General features: G+C 40.6%; 1 protein-coding gene and 1 long non-coding RNA gene across 4 annotated transcripts in view; one reads left to right on the forward strand and one right to left on the reverse strand.

Annotated features, from left to right (window-relative positions):
• LOC109497576 overlaps positions 1 to 14,451 on the reverse strand; it is a 65,745-nt gene extending 51,294 nt beyond the window's left edge. The window contains exons 1-2 of one of the 3 annotated variants that reach the window (XR_006594486.1): positions 14,393 to 14,451; positions 1,946 to 2,106 (exon numbers count right to left, since the gene is read on the reverse strand). This is a non-coding gene — a long non-coding RNA (uncharacterized LOC109497576). Of the gene's footprint in view, positions 1 to 1,945; positions 2,107 to 4,324; positions 6,929 to 14,392 lie in introns of those variants that run through there. The other 2 variants (XR_006594485.1, XR_006594487.1) reach the window with 2 other exon arrangements.
• On the forward strand, positions 2,099 to 20,593 carry LOC101093011 (hyaluronidase-4). Its single transcript, XM_023250528.2, has 4 exons — positions 2,099 to 2,529; positions 8,114 to 9,112; positions 17,932 to 18,021; positions 19,976 to 20,593. Exons 2-4 carry the CDS (start codon positions 8,159 to 8,161, stop codon positions 20,384 to 20,386), a joined length of 1,455 nt encoding a protein of 484 aa, XP_023106296.1. The 5' UTR covers positions 2,099 to 2,529; positions 8,114 to 8,158; the 3' UTR covers positions 20,387 to 20,593.

Below are 20,593 nucleotides of genomic sequence, written 5' to 3' on the forward strand. Positions count from 1 at the left end.
AAGATAGGAGATAGCTACATAGCTGATCATACAAGATCCAAACCTAAAGAGTAAAGAAAAATACATGCAAACATGATGTCACAAGCTCTTGCTTCCCTCATGTGCCACAATCTTTTTAGATAGCTTAATTTTGATGAGTTTGACAGTTTGTGTTCAGGTTTACCAAAGGTTGATGGAGATGTTTCAGGTAGGAAACATTAGTTGCCATGCCAGTGGGCACTACAAACTCAGGTGTGATTCAGTTGAGTACCAGGAGATCAGACCACAGTGGTGAGAAGTCCAGAGAGCAATTCAATTCAGAGAGATCTTGGGCAGAAAATCTGTCCTGTGTGACAATGTCAGCAAGAGGGTTACAGAGTTGCAGAGAGACATGCAGGGAGGGGTGGTGGGCAAGATTCCATCCCATATTCATAAATTTTAAAGATTAGAATTTAAGTTCATAATTTTAATTTTCAACAGCCAACACTTTATGTAGCTCATAAGCAGAAAACAGACATCTATACTGTGTTTGGATTTATAAAATACAATCATTATTCATCATCATCATCCCCCCAAAAGACAGTATTGTGACACATTGGAAAGACTAATTGAAACAACAATAGTAAAAACTGAATATGACAGACAATGAAACTTGTTCTAGTGTGTTGATAATGGTAACTAGCCCTGGAGTCTAAGATTTTGAGCTCTGCTTCATACTGGCTTCTGTTATACGACCTCTGAAATGTCCTTATTTTGTGTTGTAAAATAGCCCAAAAGGATAGTTGGACAAAATTTTGTAAAAGCAGTAAGATTTGAGAAAGTATTTATTAGAGAGAAGTGTGAGGAAGAATAAAAAGGAATAAAAATAATGCCAAGAACATTTGAAGAATTAGAAAAAAAACTGTCAGAATTTAAGCTTTGTCAGAAAGGTGTAACTGGATAAAATACAATGGAATTAAAGTGCTTAAGAAATCCAAGGAAAAATGATCTGAAGTTGAATAGGTAAAATCCACCCTCCTGAGTTATTTATAATTAGGTTGGATAATTTTCCAAAACTACAACCTAGTCAGGGAAAGAAGAACCAAATCATCTTTTTCATATTCAGTCCCTCCAAGTACTTTTATGGTTGCGACTGGAGTTTTGCACTGTTTACAATCAGAGAAGTCCTATTTCTCTATAGCATCTTTTTCCACTTGTAAGAAATAATGTACTCATATTGTGCACAGCATTTTGTGGTGCGTAAAACTACTAATCAATTTCTTCAAGCCTATCTTCTGTGTTCTACTGAACATCTACTAAATGATTAACCACCATTAGTTTCTCTTTGCCATAGATAATTAACCAAGCTATAATTAGCTCTTAATATCCACATGTCGGTATACAGTGGTAACTTAAAGTGTTGGCTGATGGTGTTTACTTCAACTACAAATAAAGGGGGGAGGGGACTTTCTTTTTTCCTAAAAAGGGCTTTTCTTGCCAGGTTTCAGAAAAGCATACCTTTTCTCAAGTAACTTGATAAAAAAATGATCTATGTAATAAAATCCAACTCAGATGTTAACTTTTGAGGAAGCCATGCCTGATTCCCTATAATCAGAATCAGTTTATATCTTCTTTTTTTGTTGTTTGTTTCAAGAGAACTCTATTATTTTTGATTCAAATAATGGTTTTGAATAACTCTTCATCAACATAGGACAAAAATCTCAGAAGTCGCCACTCAAAGAAATTCCATCCACTTTTTTCCCTCAGCCACCAGCTCTCCTTTCTGGAGACAAGCAACATAATTAGTCCTTGAGTGTCCCTCCAGATATATTTCTTAGTACTCAAACTATATACATATACATGAACAAATAAATATAAATACAAATATATCCCTTTCTCAGAAAAATAATGGCAGTATTCTATACACATCTTATTTCTTAAAAATATTAAATATATGTATGAATATGTATATAAAACAAATATATACCTTAAAGAATAATTATGGCATCTGGTGAATATCCATGTCAATATGTAGAAACAATCTCATTCTTTGTATAGTTGCATAATATTCCATTGGGTAGAAGTCCACAGTTTCACAACTTCTGAATAATGGACATTCGATTCCAAACTTGATGATTATGGGCAATGCTGCAATGAATAACATGGAAGCAGAATTTCTAGGTAAAAAGTTTTGTGCATTTGTAATTCAGATAGAAATTTCCAGTTTTCCATTTCCTTTGGGAATGCCCCATGGTCATTTACTCTTTCCTCATTACAAACCATTTGGAGTCTGTGCCTGCACATTTTACCTTGCTCAGATTTTTACCTTGCTAAAATATGTATGCTATACAGAGAGATGGGTGCCATTTGTAAAAAAGCCAGTCCAACCGTAGTTTCCAAGACATTCCTGTCACAACTCAGGCAGGATATAAAATTAAGCCATTAAATTAAATTAAAATATTGTGATCTGACTACAACCTTTGGTGTCTCACATGCCTGCAGCTTCCAGTCCAATCTTGTGCCCTGACATTCAGACCTAGTATGTGAAGAATCCAGGTCAAACTCTCCTGTGTAAGTATGGTTCCTGTCCCCAGGCCTGGGGTTCTGCCTCAGCTCCCCTTCCCTAGTTTCTGTTTGTTTACCCTGCCTAATATCCCAGTTCTTCCAGTCAATGACTTGGGTCATATCTTGGAGGAAGGGGGTGTTGTAAGTTATCATCTTGACTATGGACATTGAAAGGACTTATGTAACATTTCACAGACCACTAGATCGATTTACTGTTCACAAACATTAATTAGAAAGCTGAAGATTCAAATTAACCTAATGTTATTTTAAGGAGCTTAGTTAAAAACAGGTTGACAGAGGGAACATTTTATGCAAAACGTGGTCCTGAGACTTTGTGTGCTTTTCCAAGAAAGCTGTTGATCTTGGCTGCAAGAAATTTCAAGTCCTAAAGGAAAGTAATACTTTTTTGACAAAGACTAAGTACATACACTCTTGCATAAGGACAATTATACTCTCTTTCAGATAACATTTCATAAAATGCAAATCATTCTTGCTTCATAAAAAAATGTGGCCTTTCCCACTGAAGAGCGAATTTTCCATGAGCAAGAGTGACACTGAAATAGTCATTTTTATATACTCACGAAACTTAAATTTATCTTTTAGGAAATGAGGGAAGAGAAGGGAAGTGGTTTTATACAATCAAGATAGTCCAGTAGTTTTAAATTTTGTTCAGATGGAGGGACATCAGTGCTCTTTGATGTAACACAAAATAGAGTTATAATAAAACTCAGTACCTAATGATGAACTGTGGGACTTAAAAGATATCATCATAGAGTGGATTCTACTTAAATCAATGGACTGAGTTTTTAAGAAAAATGTAGGGGAAAAACTTAATTGAGAAACTTCTATCCATCAAAGTGTATTTTTTCTCCTGCTGGAACAACCAATTTTCACAATGTTGATATTTCATGAGAAGAATTTAAGAACCATCAGGATAAGACACCAGTTGACAATCAGACTAAGGCAGGAACATCCTTCAGAGGGAAAAACAGAAACCTATTATTGGCGTTTGCTTTAATAAGCTTTTATTAAAAGCAGATTAACAATTAGTTCTACAGAGCTGAGGGTACAGCTTTGAACTCAGTGGCCGTGCTGTAGCTTCCATTCTGATAAATATTTATGCTTATAGTTCTATTATTAGCAAAATATCACTTTGGCCAACACTTTCCTCAAAGGTTTGGAAATAAAACATTGCATTTTTAAATTTCAAAAAAAACGGGGTTCATCGGGATCCCCATTTAGGGATTAGGACTTCGAGGATACCTTTTTAAACCTTATGGATTGAGAGGCAGACACTTGGCACCTTAAAGGTTTTGATAAAAAAAAATCTCAACATCATGAAAAAAAGAAGAGTTGTAGATTTGGAAAATTAATTCCTTTCACAAATACATTACTGGATGGGTGTGTATGTTTTTCAAAGCACTCCCAGAGTATTCCCCTCTATTTAGAATTTGGAGTTGCAATCACAATTAAATGCAAACTAGCAGGATTAATTTATAGATTTATAATATTATTAGTTTTCATTGTGGCGATCGTTAAAAACATCGTGAACTTTGAATATCTGGATTCCACGACATTCATCTGTGTTCCGGATTATTCCAAGAGTCTCCTTATCGGCTTCTGCTGCTTCTCTCTCGTGCCCTTTCCCTTTCAGGCTGGCCTCAACACAGCATCCAGAGGAATCCAGTTAAGCCCAGTTCAGACCAGGTCATTCTTCTCTCAGAACTTTCTAATTCTTTCCCATCACACGTAGAGTGAAAGCCAGAGTCCCAACAAGGCCCTACAAGACCCTGTCTCTTACCTCTCTCTTTTATCCAGTCACCGGGTTGTTTGAAGTGTTTCAAACAGGGCGGAGATCCTCCTGCTTCAGGGCCTTTGCATTTGTGTTCCTCCCATGCTTTCCCAAACTTCCAGGCTTACTCCTTTTCTCTTTCAGATCAGTGAAGCCTTCCCATCTAAAATGAATCCTGCTTTATTTTTTTTCTCTGCCGTTACCACCTTCCAAGCTACTATCTACTTTATTTACTCATCTTGTTTATTGTCTGTCTCCCCTGCAAAGATTCAAGCCTTGTAGGACAGGGGTTTTTGTTTGCTTTGACCAGTATTCCTAGGACTTAGGGTGGGAACCTGGTTTATAGAAGGTGCTCAATAAAAATTTCCCGAATGCTCAGTAGTGTCTTTACACAGGTGTCAATGCCCCGAAGACTACTGGGAACGCACCTACAGTTAACTGGGTTGGGTTTATTACGGGTTCCAGCAAGGGAAAATGCCCAGCATGAGAAACTGTGAGGTTGCTCAGTAAAAGGGTTGTCAGCAAGAGCCTATGACAGAACTCAGGATTTAGCTGAGTGACCTGGCAGAAGGTCTAAGAAAACGGAGATTTTCTCCATATTGGATGTTGTCAGAAAGCAAGCACATATCCATACTTGGGTAAAGAATAGCAGTCATTCCGGCAACAGGAGAGAAGGATGTTTGATATTTTATGGGTTGCACAGTGACCTTGTTTTTATGTGTGCTTGGCCAAAATGAAAAAGTGGCCTTGCTCTGTCTCATTTTATTACAGTCTGAGATTAAACTTGTGTGAGGTCGGTATTCTGTGAAATTGTTTGTCTAATAGGAGAATAACACGGCATAGTTCTAAGTGCCTCCACTTTCTGAAATCTGGATGTTGCTTTTTTTTTTTTTAACGTGTCACAAGCAACTAAACTTTTGTGGGGAAGGAGTGAGAGGGGAAATAGTAAACGGAGGATAGAAACTTCTCTGCAGACTCTTGTATCTGCACATGGCACGCCTGTCTCTCTCAAGCCCTCCCCCCCTTCTCCACCATCCTTCACTGTCAGGATGGGGGAACCATAATGAGGTAAGGGTTGAGGCCTGCTTGATATGAGGCGGTCCCCACTCGTCTGTTATTTCTTCACATTCTCCTTTAGTGGGCTAAGAAGAGCAGAACTGTGAAGCCGAGTCAGAGTAGTTTCAGCTAAACCTTCCTCACTATGGCTCTCCTCTCCAGCAGGGCACGGGTCTGAGGAGAAAACCACCTCCCATTATCCTCAAGTTTTCAGGGATGTGCCACTTTGCTGGGAATCATTTGTTCAGGGGCCTTCAAAATGTCTTCGCAGAAGTTTCCCTGTGGAAGGAAGGGAACTAGTCCTTCATACATGTTCCCAGAACAAACTCTGTTCCTATGAAGAGAAAACTGGTGATAAAATTTAGGGGAGAAGTCCAAGTGACACTCCTCACTCATCCCCACCCCAAGTATCTTGCCAACTCTTCCTAAAATTCCAGCAATTAGAGATGTGCTTAAAGCAGCAGACGTTTCTGGGTAGATTGTAAGAGGCGGGGAGGAAGAAAGACAAGGAAGGTTGCTGTTGGTGACTCATGGTTAAGGGTGGGTAATTGCAGACTGTTACGCTGTCATGACTGGTCGAGATACAGGTAGAGCTCCGTGGGGATTTGGGTGGCACGGGCAGGATGAACTAAAGGGGGTCCAGAGGAGCTCTGAAGCAAAGGGCATGTTTGGGAGGGAAGGCGTGCGTAGGTTCCCTGGTGAAAGGGTGGGTAAGCAGGCAGCCAATGACTGCATAATGGGGGCAGGGGACCAAAACACTTTCCAGAGGTGCCAAGTGAAGGGATCTCCTCCCAGAAAGCCATGTTTAATTAGGAGAGTGACAGAGGGTGTACCAGCACCGTGACCTGCCTGCGTGGGAAGCAGAAAGCTGACACATACAGCAAGCAGAAGACACAGGCACTGAACTTTCCTTACTTACCTTGCCCGTATTTGTTGTGTAATCCGTACATTCGATTAGGAGTTTGGCCTGCCACCTGCCATGGCGTGTGTACCTTCCAGTAACCAGAATAAGGGGAATAATAATGTTCGAGGATAAGGAGAAAAGAATAACTTGGTAACTTTGTAATGAATGGGTGAAGATTTGCAGGCAGTAATGAGGGGGCTGACCAAAGGGGAAACAATAATCAGTGGAAAGCTGTGTTTTGAATAAAACCCAAAGCAGAAAGTGAGTGTTCTGATAGGTTGTGTGTGTGTGTGTGTGTGTACTTTTTTTTGGTATACATTTATAGCCTTCTCTAACATGAGCTGAATTTTACCTTTAAATAAAAGCTTTTTTCTCCCCTATTAATGAACACCTATGCAAGTAAATCCATTTTTCTTATCCTAAGGCAGAATATAATAAAAAATCAAAGAAAAGGGACATTTTAAAGGACCGCAATTCTTGTTGTATGCATAAAATTATATCCTCTTGAAAATACTGCTCTCTTCAAATAATAATTTATACTTCAGTGTGACATATTTCAAGTTACTAAGATAAGCAATCTTATCCATCTTCGTGTTGTGGAGGAACACATATTTATTCAATTCACAGATGAAGAAAATACCTCCATAATTCTTAAAAACTTATATATATACACACACACATATTTTAATGTTTATTTTTTATTTTTGAGAGAGACAGTGTGAGTGGGAGAGGTGCAGGGAAAGAGAGGGTCAGGGGATCTGAAGTGGGCTTTGCACTGACAACAGGGATCCTGATGAGAGGCTCGAACCCACCAACTGCGAGATCTTGCCCTGAGCCAAAAGTCAGGTAGCTCAACTGACTGAGATACCTAGGTGCCCCCAAACTGATATTTTGTTTATATCCATTTACTTAGCACTTCTTAAAAGTCTTCGAATAAAGTTTTACACATTATTTTAGTAACTGGTCTGTTCAGGTTTTCTATTTTTCATAAATTATTTTAAATTTTGGCTTGCCTCAGTGTCCTAGATCTCACAAATGCTATACGGTTTAGCTGGTGACATCTAGCGGCTAAAAATGATAATTACATACAATATGCAGCACGCCGCTTTGAGGACGGAAATACTCAAAAGCCAGATTCCATGGAAAAAAACCTCCGTCAGCCAGACTTCCTGGTTGTAACGAACCAAAACAAAACCTCACTGACTTGAGCAGAGAAGTGCTGTCCCATAAGGACAATCCTGCCACTTAACACCAACACCATGGATATCAGGTTCTGAATGCCCCTGAGAGGCCCTGCCATTTATGGACGCCAGAATTTCTGGCCCCACCACCTTTCAGGCTCTTTGATTCCCAAGATCTCAATTCAAAGTCCAGAGTAGGATGGATCCTGACTGCGATTGCATATCAGCACCCTAGCTGCAAGGAAGGCTGGGAAAGCATCTCAACATTTTTGGCTTAGTGAGATAATACAAAGTTATTATAAGATTAAATGAGATGAATATTTTATAAAGTACTTAAGCTTAGTGCCTAGGATTTGATGACTTTTCAAAAATGATAATGGGTATAATTTTACATTTTTATTTGATCATAAGCTTTCTCAAGAGCAACCACAAGTGAATAACCACATCTTATTCACTTTGTATTCTGGGCATAGGGTCTGAAGTTCCATGAATTTTTATTGAATTGCATTGCTTGCCCCTGAATGGAAACTCAGTCACTACACTTGCTTCTGTATCTCAATTTATGTATAGTCCTCTTTAAAATCTAAAAATATCCACCCAGTATTTGAGTCTTTTTCCTCAAAATTATCACTAATAGAAAATTACTTCTCCCTACAGGTCTTCCACAGTACCTTAAGGCGGAAGATAAGGTTTTATCTTATCATGAAAGTATTATCTGAAGGACAATTAAGGTTTTGTGTTGTTCAACCAATACATCTCACAGCATGGCTGCTCATATTCTTTATTCTGAAGTCTATCTCTTCTCTAAAACCTGCCCGACTTCCAATTTATCAAAGGAAACCTTTTATAGCTGCTTGGAATGCTCCAACGGATCAGTGTTTGATAAAATACAATATAAGACTAAATTTGAAAATGTTTCAGGTGATTGGAAGCCCACTGGCCAAGGCCAGGGGACAAAATGTCACCATATTTTACGTCAACAGATTGGGATACTATCCATGGTATACATCACAGGGGGTCCCCATTAATGGGGGTCTCCCTCAGAACATAAGTTTGCAAGTACATCTAGAGAAAGCTGACCAAGATATTAATTATTACATCCCTGCTGAAGATTTCAGTGGACTTGCTGTTATCGACTGGGAATATTGGCGACCCCAGTGGGCCCGTAACTGGAACACAAAAGATGTCTACAGACAGAAGTCAAGAAAGCTGATTTCTGACATGCAAGAGAATGTATCAACTACTGATATTGAATATTTAGCCAAAGCAACATTTGAAGAAAGTGCAAAAGCTTTCATGAAGGAAACCATCGAATTGGGAATGAAGAGTAGACCCAAGGGCCTATGGGGTTATTATTTATATCCTGATTGCCACAATTATAATGTTTATGCCCCGAATTATACTGGGTCATGCCCGGAAGAGGAAGTGTTGAGAAACAATGAGCTCTCTTGGCTCTGGAATAGCAGTGCTGCTTTGTATCCTTCTATTGGTGTCAGAAAATCTCTCGGAGACAACGAAAACATTTTGCGCTTCTCGCAATTTCGGGTGCACGAATCCATGAGGATCTCCACCATGACATCCCACGATTATGCTCTGCCTGTGTTCGTTTACACAAGGCTAGGCTACAGGGAGGAACCTTTATTTTTTCTTTCTAAGGTAAGACACCCCTTGCTGAGGATGGGGGGGATTTCCTCCCTAACTCTAAAAGAAACATTTCTTTTGTTAATTATGTTCATTGAAGAATTCCCAATTAGTGGTCTTTTAGAAAGGAGCCTAATTCTTTCTTTGACTAGCCATCCTCTTAGACTCTTTACTTATGCAAACTGAATTTTAATGATCTTATTTAGAATTATTCTTTTAAGGAACACAGTATGGAGGGAAGGTTTAAAGGTGATAACAACTATTATTGCCTCCTCCCCACCTTTGATGACCATCCCTCGCTATTGGCCTTTATTGAAACGGCTGGTGGCAAACAGGCTGGGAAATCAGAGAGGATGTTTTAAAATGGAATAATTTGGGGCGCCTGGGTGGCTCAGTTGGTTAAGTGTCCGACTTTGGCTCAGGTCATGATCTCGCAGTTCGTGAGTTTGAGCCCCGCGTGGGACTCTGTGCTGACAGCTCAGAGCCTGGAACCTGCTTCAGATTCTCTGTCTCTGGCTCTCTCTGCCCCTTCCCCCACTCACACTCTGTCTCTCAAAAAATGAATAAATGTTAAAAAAATAAAGTGGAATACTTTGCTCACACACGTGGAAGTGTGATTGGAAGCATTCTTGCTTCTGGCGTCACCATCTAATGTCAAGAGAAAAAAAAAAGTTTTTCTTTTCATGTATAATAATACCAGTTTTCATAAAAGGTGTGAGGCACAACAATGCGAATATATGTAACACTACTGAATTGTACCCTTAGAAATGGTTTGGGTAATAAATTTTATATGTGTCTGTTTACCATAATTAATAATTTTTTTAAACTAAAAAAAGTTTTTTCAAGAGGCTTAAGGGTGAATCTGCAAAAATAGGTGGCTCTACAGATTTAGCCCCCCACCCCCCACCCCCCCAATCAGGTGGGAGATGTGTGATAGTCCTCAGGCACTCCTGGCTGCCCAAGAACAAAGGAAAGGGGGAAAACAAAGGGTTAACTGATAGAGCTCACAGTCTGCAGGACCTAAGTCTCCATCACCCCTCCATAGTGATGTGGGAAACACAGGCAGGAGGAAATGGCAGATAGAACTAAATTTCCTTATAATCTGCAGCCCATTGACAAATACTTGAGGCTGGCCGAGTAAAACTTTCTCCAGGAACTCCCTGCTGTCTTAATGCTAATGCTTTCCTAGAGGGAAAAACAACCTTAGCTTGACAATAGCTAGGCCTCCAGTATCTTGGGAATCTTCTTTAGCATATGAAAATCTCACTGGAAACTTCCCCAGGACTTCCCCCCACCCCCAATTCCATAGTATATAACCAGTCTCTCCTCATGGCCCCGGGGCAGCAACTCTTTCTGCCCACGGGTCCTGTCCCTGTGCTTTAATAAAACACTTTTCTGTACCAAAGACATTTTCAAGAATTCATTCTTGGTCATCGGCTCCGGACCCCACTGTCACCCCCCCCCCTCCAAAAACCTCATCATTACCCACAAACCATAAGGGTAACTTTTAAAATAGATGAATTTTCAGCCCAATTTCTCTCCCTTTTTCTCTCTTTGCTGCTGTAGTCACTCAAATGGAAACTTCTAGAGATAAAAATCTAAAAGTGGATGCCACTCTAACGGTTGGACTTGGGCAATTATGGATAAACTTTCTATGATAAGAAAACTGGAGACTTGTTCAGGCTTTCACATGGGTATTTTAAGATATTACTGGGTACTATGAGTTTATCACACTTCTTCCTTTCCCACCATTACAAGTTTCAATTCACCAGCGTGTATTAAGATATAAAGATGTTCTGAGTGTGAGACGTCTAAAGGAAGAGGCTTAGGACACACCCAGGTGAGGGCTTTAGCATGACCACTAGGCATGTATGGTGACTTTAGAGAGTACAGCTTAATCCTCAGAGGAGGAAAAGACGCGATGTATCAGGATTTGGTAGATGCTATGCCTTGGATGCCATTAATGAGACGAGTAAGGGAAAAGAAGTCTCTATTGTGAACTGATATTTGTACTTCCCAGAAAAGTCAGCAACAAATGATCAAGAATGATAGGAAATCAGTACTGCCTGGTAGGTTTACAAAGTTATCTAGATCTTTACAAAATAGTCTTGACCCTGGAGCTTAAATACTACTTTCTTTTATGAAACTTCGTTTCCTTTTCTATACTTGGCTCAAACAAGTTTCTATCTTTAGTGATAATAAATTCACTTTTGGAAGAAACAACAAACTTTAAGGGACAAAGTGTTCATTTCAAAAGATTAGTGTAGACTATTAGTACATTCTGCACAGTCTGTAAACCTAGATAAGTTTCCTTGAGTAGCCACAGCCTCAGAAATACTTGTTCTAAGTAAAGAAGGAACAACAGTTAGGGTCTCATCCAGCAACAGTTCTCTTTGGCAGTCCCAGGACTCATTCTGTATCATTCTGAAAACTTTTGGAATGGCAAGGTATTTCCAAATGTTTTAAACCCTCAATTTACCCACCATTTTACTGTATTCTCCATAAAAATTCTGCCCACAAATTTTTAAAAAAAATTTTTTTTTCAACGTTTTATTTTATTTTTTGGGACAGAGAGAGACAGAGCATGAACGGGGGAGGGGCAAAGAGAGAGGGAGACACAGAATCGGAAACCGGCTCCAGGCTCTGAGCCATCAGCCCAGAGCCCGACGCAGGGCTCGAACTCATGGACCGCGAGATCGTGACCTGGTTGAAGTCGGATGCTTTAACCGACTGCGCCACCCAGGCGCCCCAATGCCCACAAATTTTTAAAAAACCTGATATTCATTTATACCAAATCATAAGTGACTAATAATGGCTTCCATGTCCAATCCTCTCAAAGATATCTGCACTGTATTCTTTTTAAGATTATTTATTTATTTTTGAGAGAGTGCGAGAGAGAGAATGAGTGGGGAAGGGGCAGAGGGAGAGGGGGCAGAGGACCCAAAGTGGGCTCCATGCTGACAACAGAGAGCCTGATGTGGGGCTCGAAACCATGAACCATGAGATTATGACCTGAGCTGAAGTCAGACGCTTAACAGACCAAGCCACCCAGGCACCCCAAAGATATTTTAGTTTTAAGTAATCTTTATACCCACTGTAGGGCTCAAACTTAAAACCCTGAGATCAAGAGTTGTATGTTCCACTGACTGAACCAGCCAGGCACCTAGATATCCGCACTTTAGAGTGTGTGTGTGTATGTGTGTGTTTGTACATGTGTACACACACATATACAGTAAAAGCTTGGATTGTGAGTAACTTGTTCTGTGAGTGTTCTGCAAGACAAGCAAACTTTTCTAATGAATTTTAACTTGATAAACGAGTGATGTCTTGCCATACGAGTAGTACATGATACCCAACTTCATATGATCACAACTGAGCCAATGGGTCTCTCTCTCTCTCTCTCAGTCTCAATCTCTCTCTGCAGGGATGTGGGCAGTCATTTCCCATGCTCCGATGGTCGGTCTCAGGCTGCGTTGTTTGGCAGAAATCAGTGATTTTTCAGAACGTTGGAAGGTGCCCACAACTGGCCCTGGTGTATTTTTTGGCAGTTCAATGTACCTATGGACAGTTCTTTGCTTTTCCGTTAAAGAGTAAGCTTAGGAATGCTTTGCTTCATTCTAGATCAGGCTACCTGCAGATAGAGACCATTTCCTCTGCTGCCTTATTTCCAGTTACATTAAATAGAACATATGGCAAGAATTTATTAATACTAAACTATAGTCAACATCCATTAGTGATGGTGCAAGTCGTCCTACACAATAACCTTCGTCTCTCTGGAGGGTTTGATATACAAGTGCTTTGGATTACAAGCATGTTTCTGGAGAGAATTATGCTTGCAAACCAAGGTTTGACTCTGGTTAGGATTAGAAAAACAATTTATCAATAAGTAGCAAATTTCTTAAGCTGTCAGACCTCAGTGCCTCATTGTTTTAATCCATAAAATGGGACAGTATTACCTGGCCTACCTACCTATCAGGAGTATTATGAAAATCAAATGAGAACATTGTATATGAAAATGTGAGGCACTACAAAAAAATATGTGGTATAGCTGTCACTTTTGAACAGGTACTGAAGCCTTAAACTCAGAAGGGGAATATGTAGGAATGGAATCTCAGTCAGCAGCCATTGCTTGATGGGATGACATAGAGGCAGTTAACACCTTATTTCACATGAAAGATTGTCTATGCTACTTACGTCTACACAACCTAAATATAACTTGATGCTATGTTTTAAAAAATAATGAAAGGACTTTTCTTGACTAATAGATTTAAAGATGTTTTTCTCTAAAATTAATTAACCTTCCCTCTGCTGGTGCACCAAGGGAAGCTCATTAGTGATGTTCCAGTTCCCCACAGTGGGCACCTTCCTTACATGCACTGTGCTGAACATCAGTCAGTGAAACCCGAGTATGGAGAAAACACTAGGACCTGGAAGATTTGTCGCTGTTACATCATGCACTATTGTCTTATTTCTTCTTTTGTATGACATCCCTCATGTGGCTCATGCTCTCATGTGCTCCCTGTCTATTCCCAGAGGCATCTTACCTGTGACTTCCCTCACTGAAAAGTGCCCTTGCTCCTTTGGTCTCCAAACATAGCTGCTCTGTGATTCATTCAACACCCTGCTCTCAGCTAGGTGACAGTGGGCTAATTTGGTAGACAAATTTGCATTAATATCTGCCATTGACTCCTCATCTCCAGTCAACATGTGCATGAAGACTTGCCATTTTGAATCCCTTCCAATAAACTCTACTCTGATAATGATGCTAAAGGACACATTGGGAAGAAACTAACATTCCCAACTGATAATCAACTTGGGAAGGTGTGGGTTTCACCACAAACACCTGCAGCTTCCTTACTTGCTTAGTATGGATCAATAACTATCATTACGAAATGTAAATGCTGCGTCTCCCTCTTTCCTCTGATAACAATGCTTTAACCCAAAGGAATTCATGGGAGATTTGGGGTTTCCAGCTCAGCATGGTAAGAAGCTTGGACGTTGTCACTCCATCCTAAAAAGTAAAAAGCAAAACAAACTGAAAACTCAACCCCTCTTAGATTCAAAGAGAAGTGAGGACACAGAGCCAATTGCTGCCCTCAAAGTTAGGCAGGTAGGTGAGCATAGAGAATCACAGCTTATTAGGTCAGAAACCTCTGTGGGGACCACTGCCAGAGTTGGGAAACCTGAAGTGTTATGCCCAGAGATTCGTGATCCCCAAAGACCACCAGGGAGCCGAGTCCCATGTAAAAAAGCAAAAGAGGCTTTATTCGAGCTAGCTAGAGCTCAATCCCCTACCTGCATGAACGCAGCGGTGAGATACCAAGGAGAGAGAGGGAGTTTCAAAAGGACAGAGGTTTTATTGGGGCCTAGGGGCAGTTGGTGAGGTAATGGCTGTGGCCTCAGCCGATTGGCTGGGGAAGGGTCCGAGTCCTGTTAGGCAGGTGGGGGGGGGGGGTTACTCAAGGGGAGGAGGTGTGGTCAAGGTGAAGGACACAGAACAAGATGGAGTCGGCCGCGTAGGCTCGCCCTTTCAGAACTATGACGAATTGCTGGAGGCTCAGTGTGAAGTCCAGGGGGCTCAGTCATGGGTAGGGGGGATATACTTTTGTGAGTTCTACCTCCAAAAGCTTATCAGGTACTCACAGTGAAATCTCATACATTTGGTAGGGAGGAGGAGGAAAAGAACCATTTTGAATACTTGAGAGCCTTTTGTTCTTTTTTGTTGTTGCTGTAAGTTTTTTAAAATTTATTTTGAGGGACAGAGAGCAGGGGACAGGCAGAGAGAGAATCCAAAGTAGGCTCCTTGCTGACATGGGGCTTGATCTCAGGAACTGTGAGATCATGACCTGAGCTAAAATCAAGAGACGGACGCTTAACCGACTGAGCCACCCAGCTGCCCCAGAGCCTTTTATTCTTGTTAACAAGGTCTGCCCTCAGGAGAAGCTATTTTAACCAGAGCCAAACCCCCTGGGGACTTACCAGAGACTAAGTGAACTTGGGGAAAGGAAATACTCAACTCTAGTTGGCTCTAGTCTTCCACTAGGGAGAAGGTAAATGCCCTGCTCTAACCCCAACCTACCTGAGAAGGGGGAAACATAACTGATCAGCTTGTGAGTTTCACAGTCCAGAGGCAAAGGCTCACTAAAAGACTGAGACTTAATCATAGGACTATAGAACCCTTCCATTCCCCCTACATCTTACTAGCACATTACTAAGTGCCTATTTATAGCAGTTCCTTTTATGAGCTATTTGCCTATCAAGAAAAGATTAAATCATGTCTAGCCATCAAAAAAAAAAAAAAAAGCTACAAGATATTCTAAAAGGCAAAAACAGAATTCGAAGAGACAGAGCAAGCATCAGAACCAGACTCAGCTATGGCAGGGATGTTGGAATTATCAGACTGGAAACTTAAATCAACTGTAATGAATATGCAAATGGCTCTAATGGATAAGGTAGAGAGCATGCAAAAACAGGTGGGCAATGTAAGCACAGAGATGGAAATTCTAAGGAAGAATCAAAAAGAAATGCTAGAGATCAAAAACACTGTAATAGAAATGAAGAATGTCTTTGACGAGTTTATTTAGTAGACTGCACATGGCTGGGGAAAGACTCTCTGAGCCAAAGGATATCTCAATAGAAACCTCCAAAATTTAAAAGCAAAGAGAACAAAGACTGAAAAAAACCGGAAGAGTCAAGAACTAAGACACCTAGAAAGGGTGTAACATACATGTAACAGGAATTCATGGAAGGCCATTGGGAGATTTTGGCCCCTCTGATTACATCGTGTGAATATGGCTTCACTGCATTCAAAGTGAGTGGAGGGAGGAGTCCTACTCCATTATATCTTTGCCAAAGGAGGCAATGGACACGGACCCAGTAGAATACAACTTCTGGGCACCACATGGCTGGCTCCTGCTCTGTCCCATATTCATCATATCATAGATAATCTTCAAAACCATTTCACTTCCGCTAACTCATTAGAGCCTCATGAAACTCCTTCCTTTCTTGTTATGTCAGGTCTGACCTATTCAGCAGACACTGTGGTCACAGAAATGGAAACAGATGTGAGCCTGAAAGAGAAATTAGTTCAAACCAAAATCTCTTCCTTTTTTGAAGATTTCCAGGAAAAAAAAAAAAAAACTTAAAAAAATGAGATTGTAAAGACTTTAATTTGAGTGGACTATAAAAGTGTCAGATAAGATTTATCTCTCAAGTGTCGATATTAATATAAAATGCCCCAGGTAAAATTCAATTATAATGTTCTGGTTTTATTTCCCACCAAATCATCCAGTTACATTTTCCAGCATATAATTGGTGGAAATTCATCCTTGGAGTAAAAGGTGAATGCTTAGTATCTTTTTTTGTTTTTTAAAGTTTATTTATTTATTTTGAGACAGAGACAGAGAATGCCAACAGGGTCCACACTCTCAGCACAGAGCTCGACCACACAGGGCTTGAACTCACAAACTCTGAGACCATGACCCACACCAAAATCAAGAGTTGGATGTCTAACTGACGGAGTCACCCAGGCACCCCTGAATGCTTAGTAGCTTAAACAGTGGGAGAGTATACTATAATTTAGTAACTTTATTTAGGAAGCCTACCATAGGAACTTAAATTAGAAAAACAACTGTTAGGGGAAAATCTGTTTTATGATGGCCAACAGGACTGATGAGGAAATTTCAGTCCCTGCCTGAAGACTTCCCTTCCAGGTTCTTGTTCCCACCCTGTTTGCCTCAGGCACCAAATTACTACTAATGAGGAATGCGGAAGTAACATGGTAAATTGTCCCCTCTGTTGATGCTCTGGGCTCAAACGTCTGGAGAATGATCTCCTCTGAGCCCACCAGTGTAAAATAAACTTCCTCCTGCCTTCCAAGATCTCTGAGTGCCGCTTGGTTCTTCTGCCGGGTGATCCAGACCAGTTCCCGTAACACAACTTCATACCTTTAAATCCTAATTGCCTTCTGAAATGGCCTTGCTTCATGTTAATCTTTAAACACTAAAACAATAATCTTTTAGGACTACAAAACCCAAATACCTCTACCCCTGGTGAGATTCTATTTTTGTTTACCTTAACCATATTGAGAAAAAGGCTGGCAACTTTACCACGACTAGATGAATCACAAATAAGGCCCATTAAATCAGATACTTTGAAATGATACACAATTTCAGAGACCAAATATAAGGGCTGGACCAAATCAGAGCCTGCAGGTCCTTAACACTGTGTTACTTTGCCTGGCCTTGGGATCCAAGTGACACAAAACCCCCTCTGAGTCACTGCAGGGGGGAAGTTCTCAGGAAGGGGGGGGGGGCGTTGCACACTGGAAAGAGAATTTAGCCAAAAGGAAGGTGAGGTATTCTTCCCATTTAGAGAAGCAAACACTTTTGTAACACTCTGGGTCATGTACATAAGGCTGGTTTGTGTGCACGTGCCCCTAGATGACTTCGATTAAACAGCTTCCGGTGGCTATTTACAGGCTGATTGTCATCAAAATAATATCTTGTTTGGCAAAATGCAAGTTCTTCTTCAAAAATATTTAATGTTTTTCCATGTGATTATGGAGTGTGATTTTTGAGCCTTGGTTCATTCAATATGTGTGTTACTCTAAGAAAGTGGAGAATAAGGATGCTTGGCTGGCTCAGTTGGTGAAGTGTTCTACCCTTGATCTCAGGGTTGTGAATTCGAGCCCCACGGGTGTAGAATTACTTAAAAATAAAGTCTTAAAAAGAGTGGAAAATCATCCTGTTATAATGAATTCAGCCTCTAACCCTAATCCCTGGCATGCTGTTTTATATCCAAATGAATAATAAACTCTACTCTCTTCAATCTAGCAAGATCTAATCAGTACTATTGGAGAAAGTGCTGCCTTGGGAGCTGCAGGCATTGTTATCTGGGGAGACATGAACTTAACTTCATCTGAGGTAAGGCAGTACCTCAAAGGCATAGTTAATATTATTTAAAGTATTTGTTCTTTTCTTCTAGAGCTAACTCCAGTTGGAACTCTCCTGGCTCCCACAATAAACCAGCTTTAGAATTAAAGTCCAAATCGGTGCCCAACACATAGAAGGTGCTCAATAATATTATTAACATTTGTTAAGATAGTAATCAGAATACTGACATTTTTTGACCATTCATTATAGGCTACGATTGTGCTAAATGCTCTTTGTTTTGGACTTAGTTACTTACTGGTCATTGTTATGCCGAGAATTCGTGATCCCCAAAGACCACTAGGGAGTCCGATGCAAAAGCAAAGAGCCTTTATTCGAGCTAGCTCGAGCTCAATCCCCTACCTGCACTGACGCAGCGGTGAGATACCAGGGAAAGAGAGCGAGTTTCAAAAGGACAAAGGTTTTATTGGGGCCTGGGGGCAGTTGGTGAGGTAATGGCTATGGCCTCAGCCGATTGGCTGGGGAAGGGTCCTGGAGAAGGGTCCGAGTCCTGTTAGGCAGGTGAGGGAGGGTTTACTCAAGGGGAGGAGGTGTGGTCAAGGTGAAGGACACAGAACAAGATGGAGTCGGCCGGCGTAGGCCCGCCCTTTCAGTCATAATAACCCTTATGAGGTAGGGCCTACCATCCTCATTTATAGAGGAAGACACAAGAGAGGAAATCCAACTAGAGTAACATCTAGTTAGGCTAGTTAATGGTGAAGCTGGCATTAGCCAGAGTTTGACTCCGAAGTCCTTCCATTTAACTACTATTAAATGTGCTATATCCTATTTTGAGAAGAAGGAACAGATGGTATCTTTTTAATCTCCACATTGAACGTATTTGTCCTCTATGGGGAAATTAGCTAAAAATTAAGAGCGTTTAAAATGAGATTTATATGTCTCTTCAAATTTCTCCCACTTCACATATTACTTACTCGAAGAAGTCTTCCTAGTTTTCCCCAATTCACATTAGTCACAATCTCTTCTGTATTTCCAGATGTTGTTTGTTTATATCTCTATAGTGTGATACATTTTCCTGGGATTGTAATACTTGTATCCTCAAAGCTTTGTTGAATTGAATTTTTTGCAAGTTCATGATGCTCTGATATTATTCTTAGAATTTCAAAGGCTCAGCTTGTTGCTGCCTAGATATCTTTCATGAAGCTGTGATAATATAAGGTTAGGTCTCCTCTGTCCAATAGGAGAATTAGGTAGAAATGGGGAGAAGGAATTCCTGACTCTCCAGGTGTGATAGTTCTCCTCCAGCCCATGTGACTCACGAGAAGCACTTCATCAGGAAGTTTAATGTAGGAAGTGCATAAACCAGGTGGTCTCTGTTTAGAACATGTAATGGACCCACAAAAAAATGATCTAGTCATCCTTCTAAGCTTTCTTGTGTTTGAATTGTATACACAAATCCTAGAAGTCTAGAACCCAGGGCAGTTGATATTTGAGCATAATTAACAGGAAAATCTAGGAAGCTACAGGTTGACAATAAATCTGTAGAATATGAGGATTCAGGTTCCTACACAACCATGAAAGGTACCACAACACCCAAAAGGTGGCCAGAGGACAGCAGCTGTGGCATGATTTCTAATTTAGGTTTGTTCTTTTTTTTCACATGCATTAACTTGGGAGCTAGAGGGAGAAAAAGAAGATGTAAATTGGAAGCAGGCAAGGTCATTATACGCTGACCCTGGGGTCCATTTGCAAGTTCAGTTGCTTAGCCCCTAGTGTAACAAATGTTCCATCTCCTGCCCCTTGGACCTTTCATCTTTTCTGATCTAGATCCCCTGTGTTACAGCACCTGAGCCTAAGAGATCAACCACTGGCGCCAAGACGTTTGTTAGGTGTCACTCGAGTCCAAAGAACTGCCTCGTGGCCATAGATGTTCTAACCCTCCTGGTGCCAGAAAGAACACTAAACCCGTTTGTTTCTACATTTCTAGGGTAACTGTACAAAGGTGAAGCAGTATGTGAGCTCTGACTTAGGGAGCTACATAGTCAACGTGACCAGAGCTGCTGAGGTATGCAGCCTTCACCTCTGCCAGAGTAACGGGAGATGCATAAGGAAGATATGGAACTCTCCGGATTACCTTCACTTGAACCCTGCAAATTACCACATAGAAGCCTCCGAGGATGGAGAATTTACCGTGAAAGGAAAAGCATCTGATACAGACCTGGAAGTGATGGAGGAGAAATTTTCCTGTCACTGTTATCAGGGATACGAAGGAGCTGACTGCAGAGAAACGAAGACGCTGGATGGCTGCTCTGGGGTTTTCTCTTTCTCTGGCTCACTGATAACACTATGCCTGCTGGTTTTAGCAGGTTATCAAAGCAGTTGGTTGCGAGATAATTGAGTTTAACGGGAATTGTATGGCCTGTAATCACTTAGAGAAGAGAGGAAACTTAGGACAGTTTTTTTCTCTTATGAAATCCATTGAGAAGTATCGTAAGTAGACATTATGTATGTCACTTAACATAAACAGGAACATACTGCTTTATTTGACTCCGATTTGGCTGAGAAACCAGATCCAGGAATAAAATCAGTGCACTCTTCTTCATTA

This window comes from Felis catus, chromosome A2, assembly GCF_018350175.1.
Source record: "Felis catus isolate Fca126 chromosome A2, F.catus_Fca126_mat1.0, whole genome shotgun sequence".
Lineage (NCBI taxonomy): Eukaryota > Metazoa > Chordata > Mammalia > Carnivora > Felidae > Felis > Felis catus.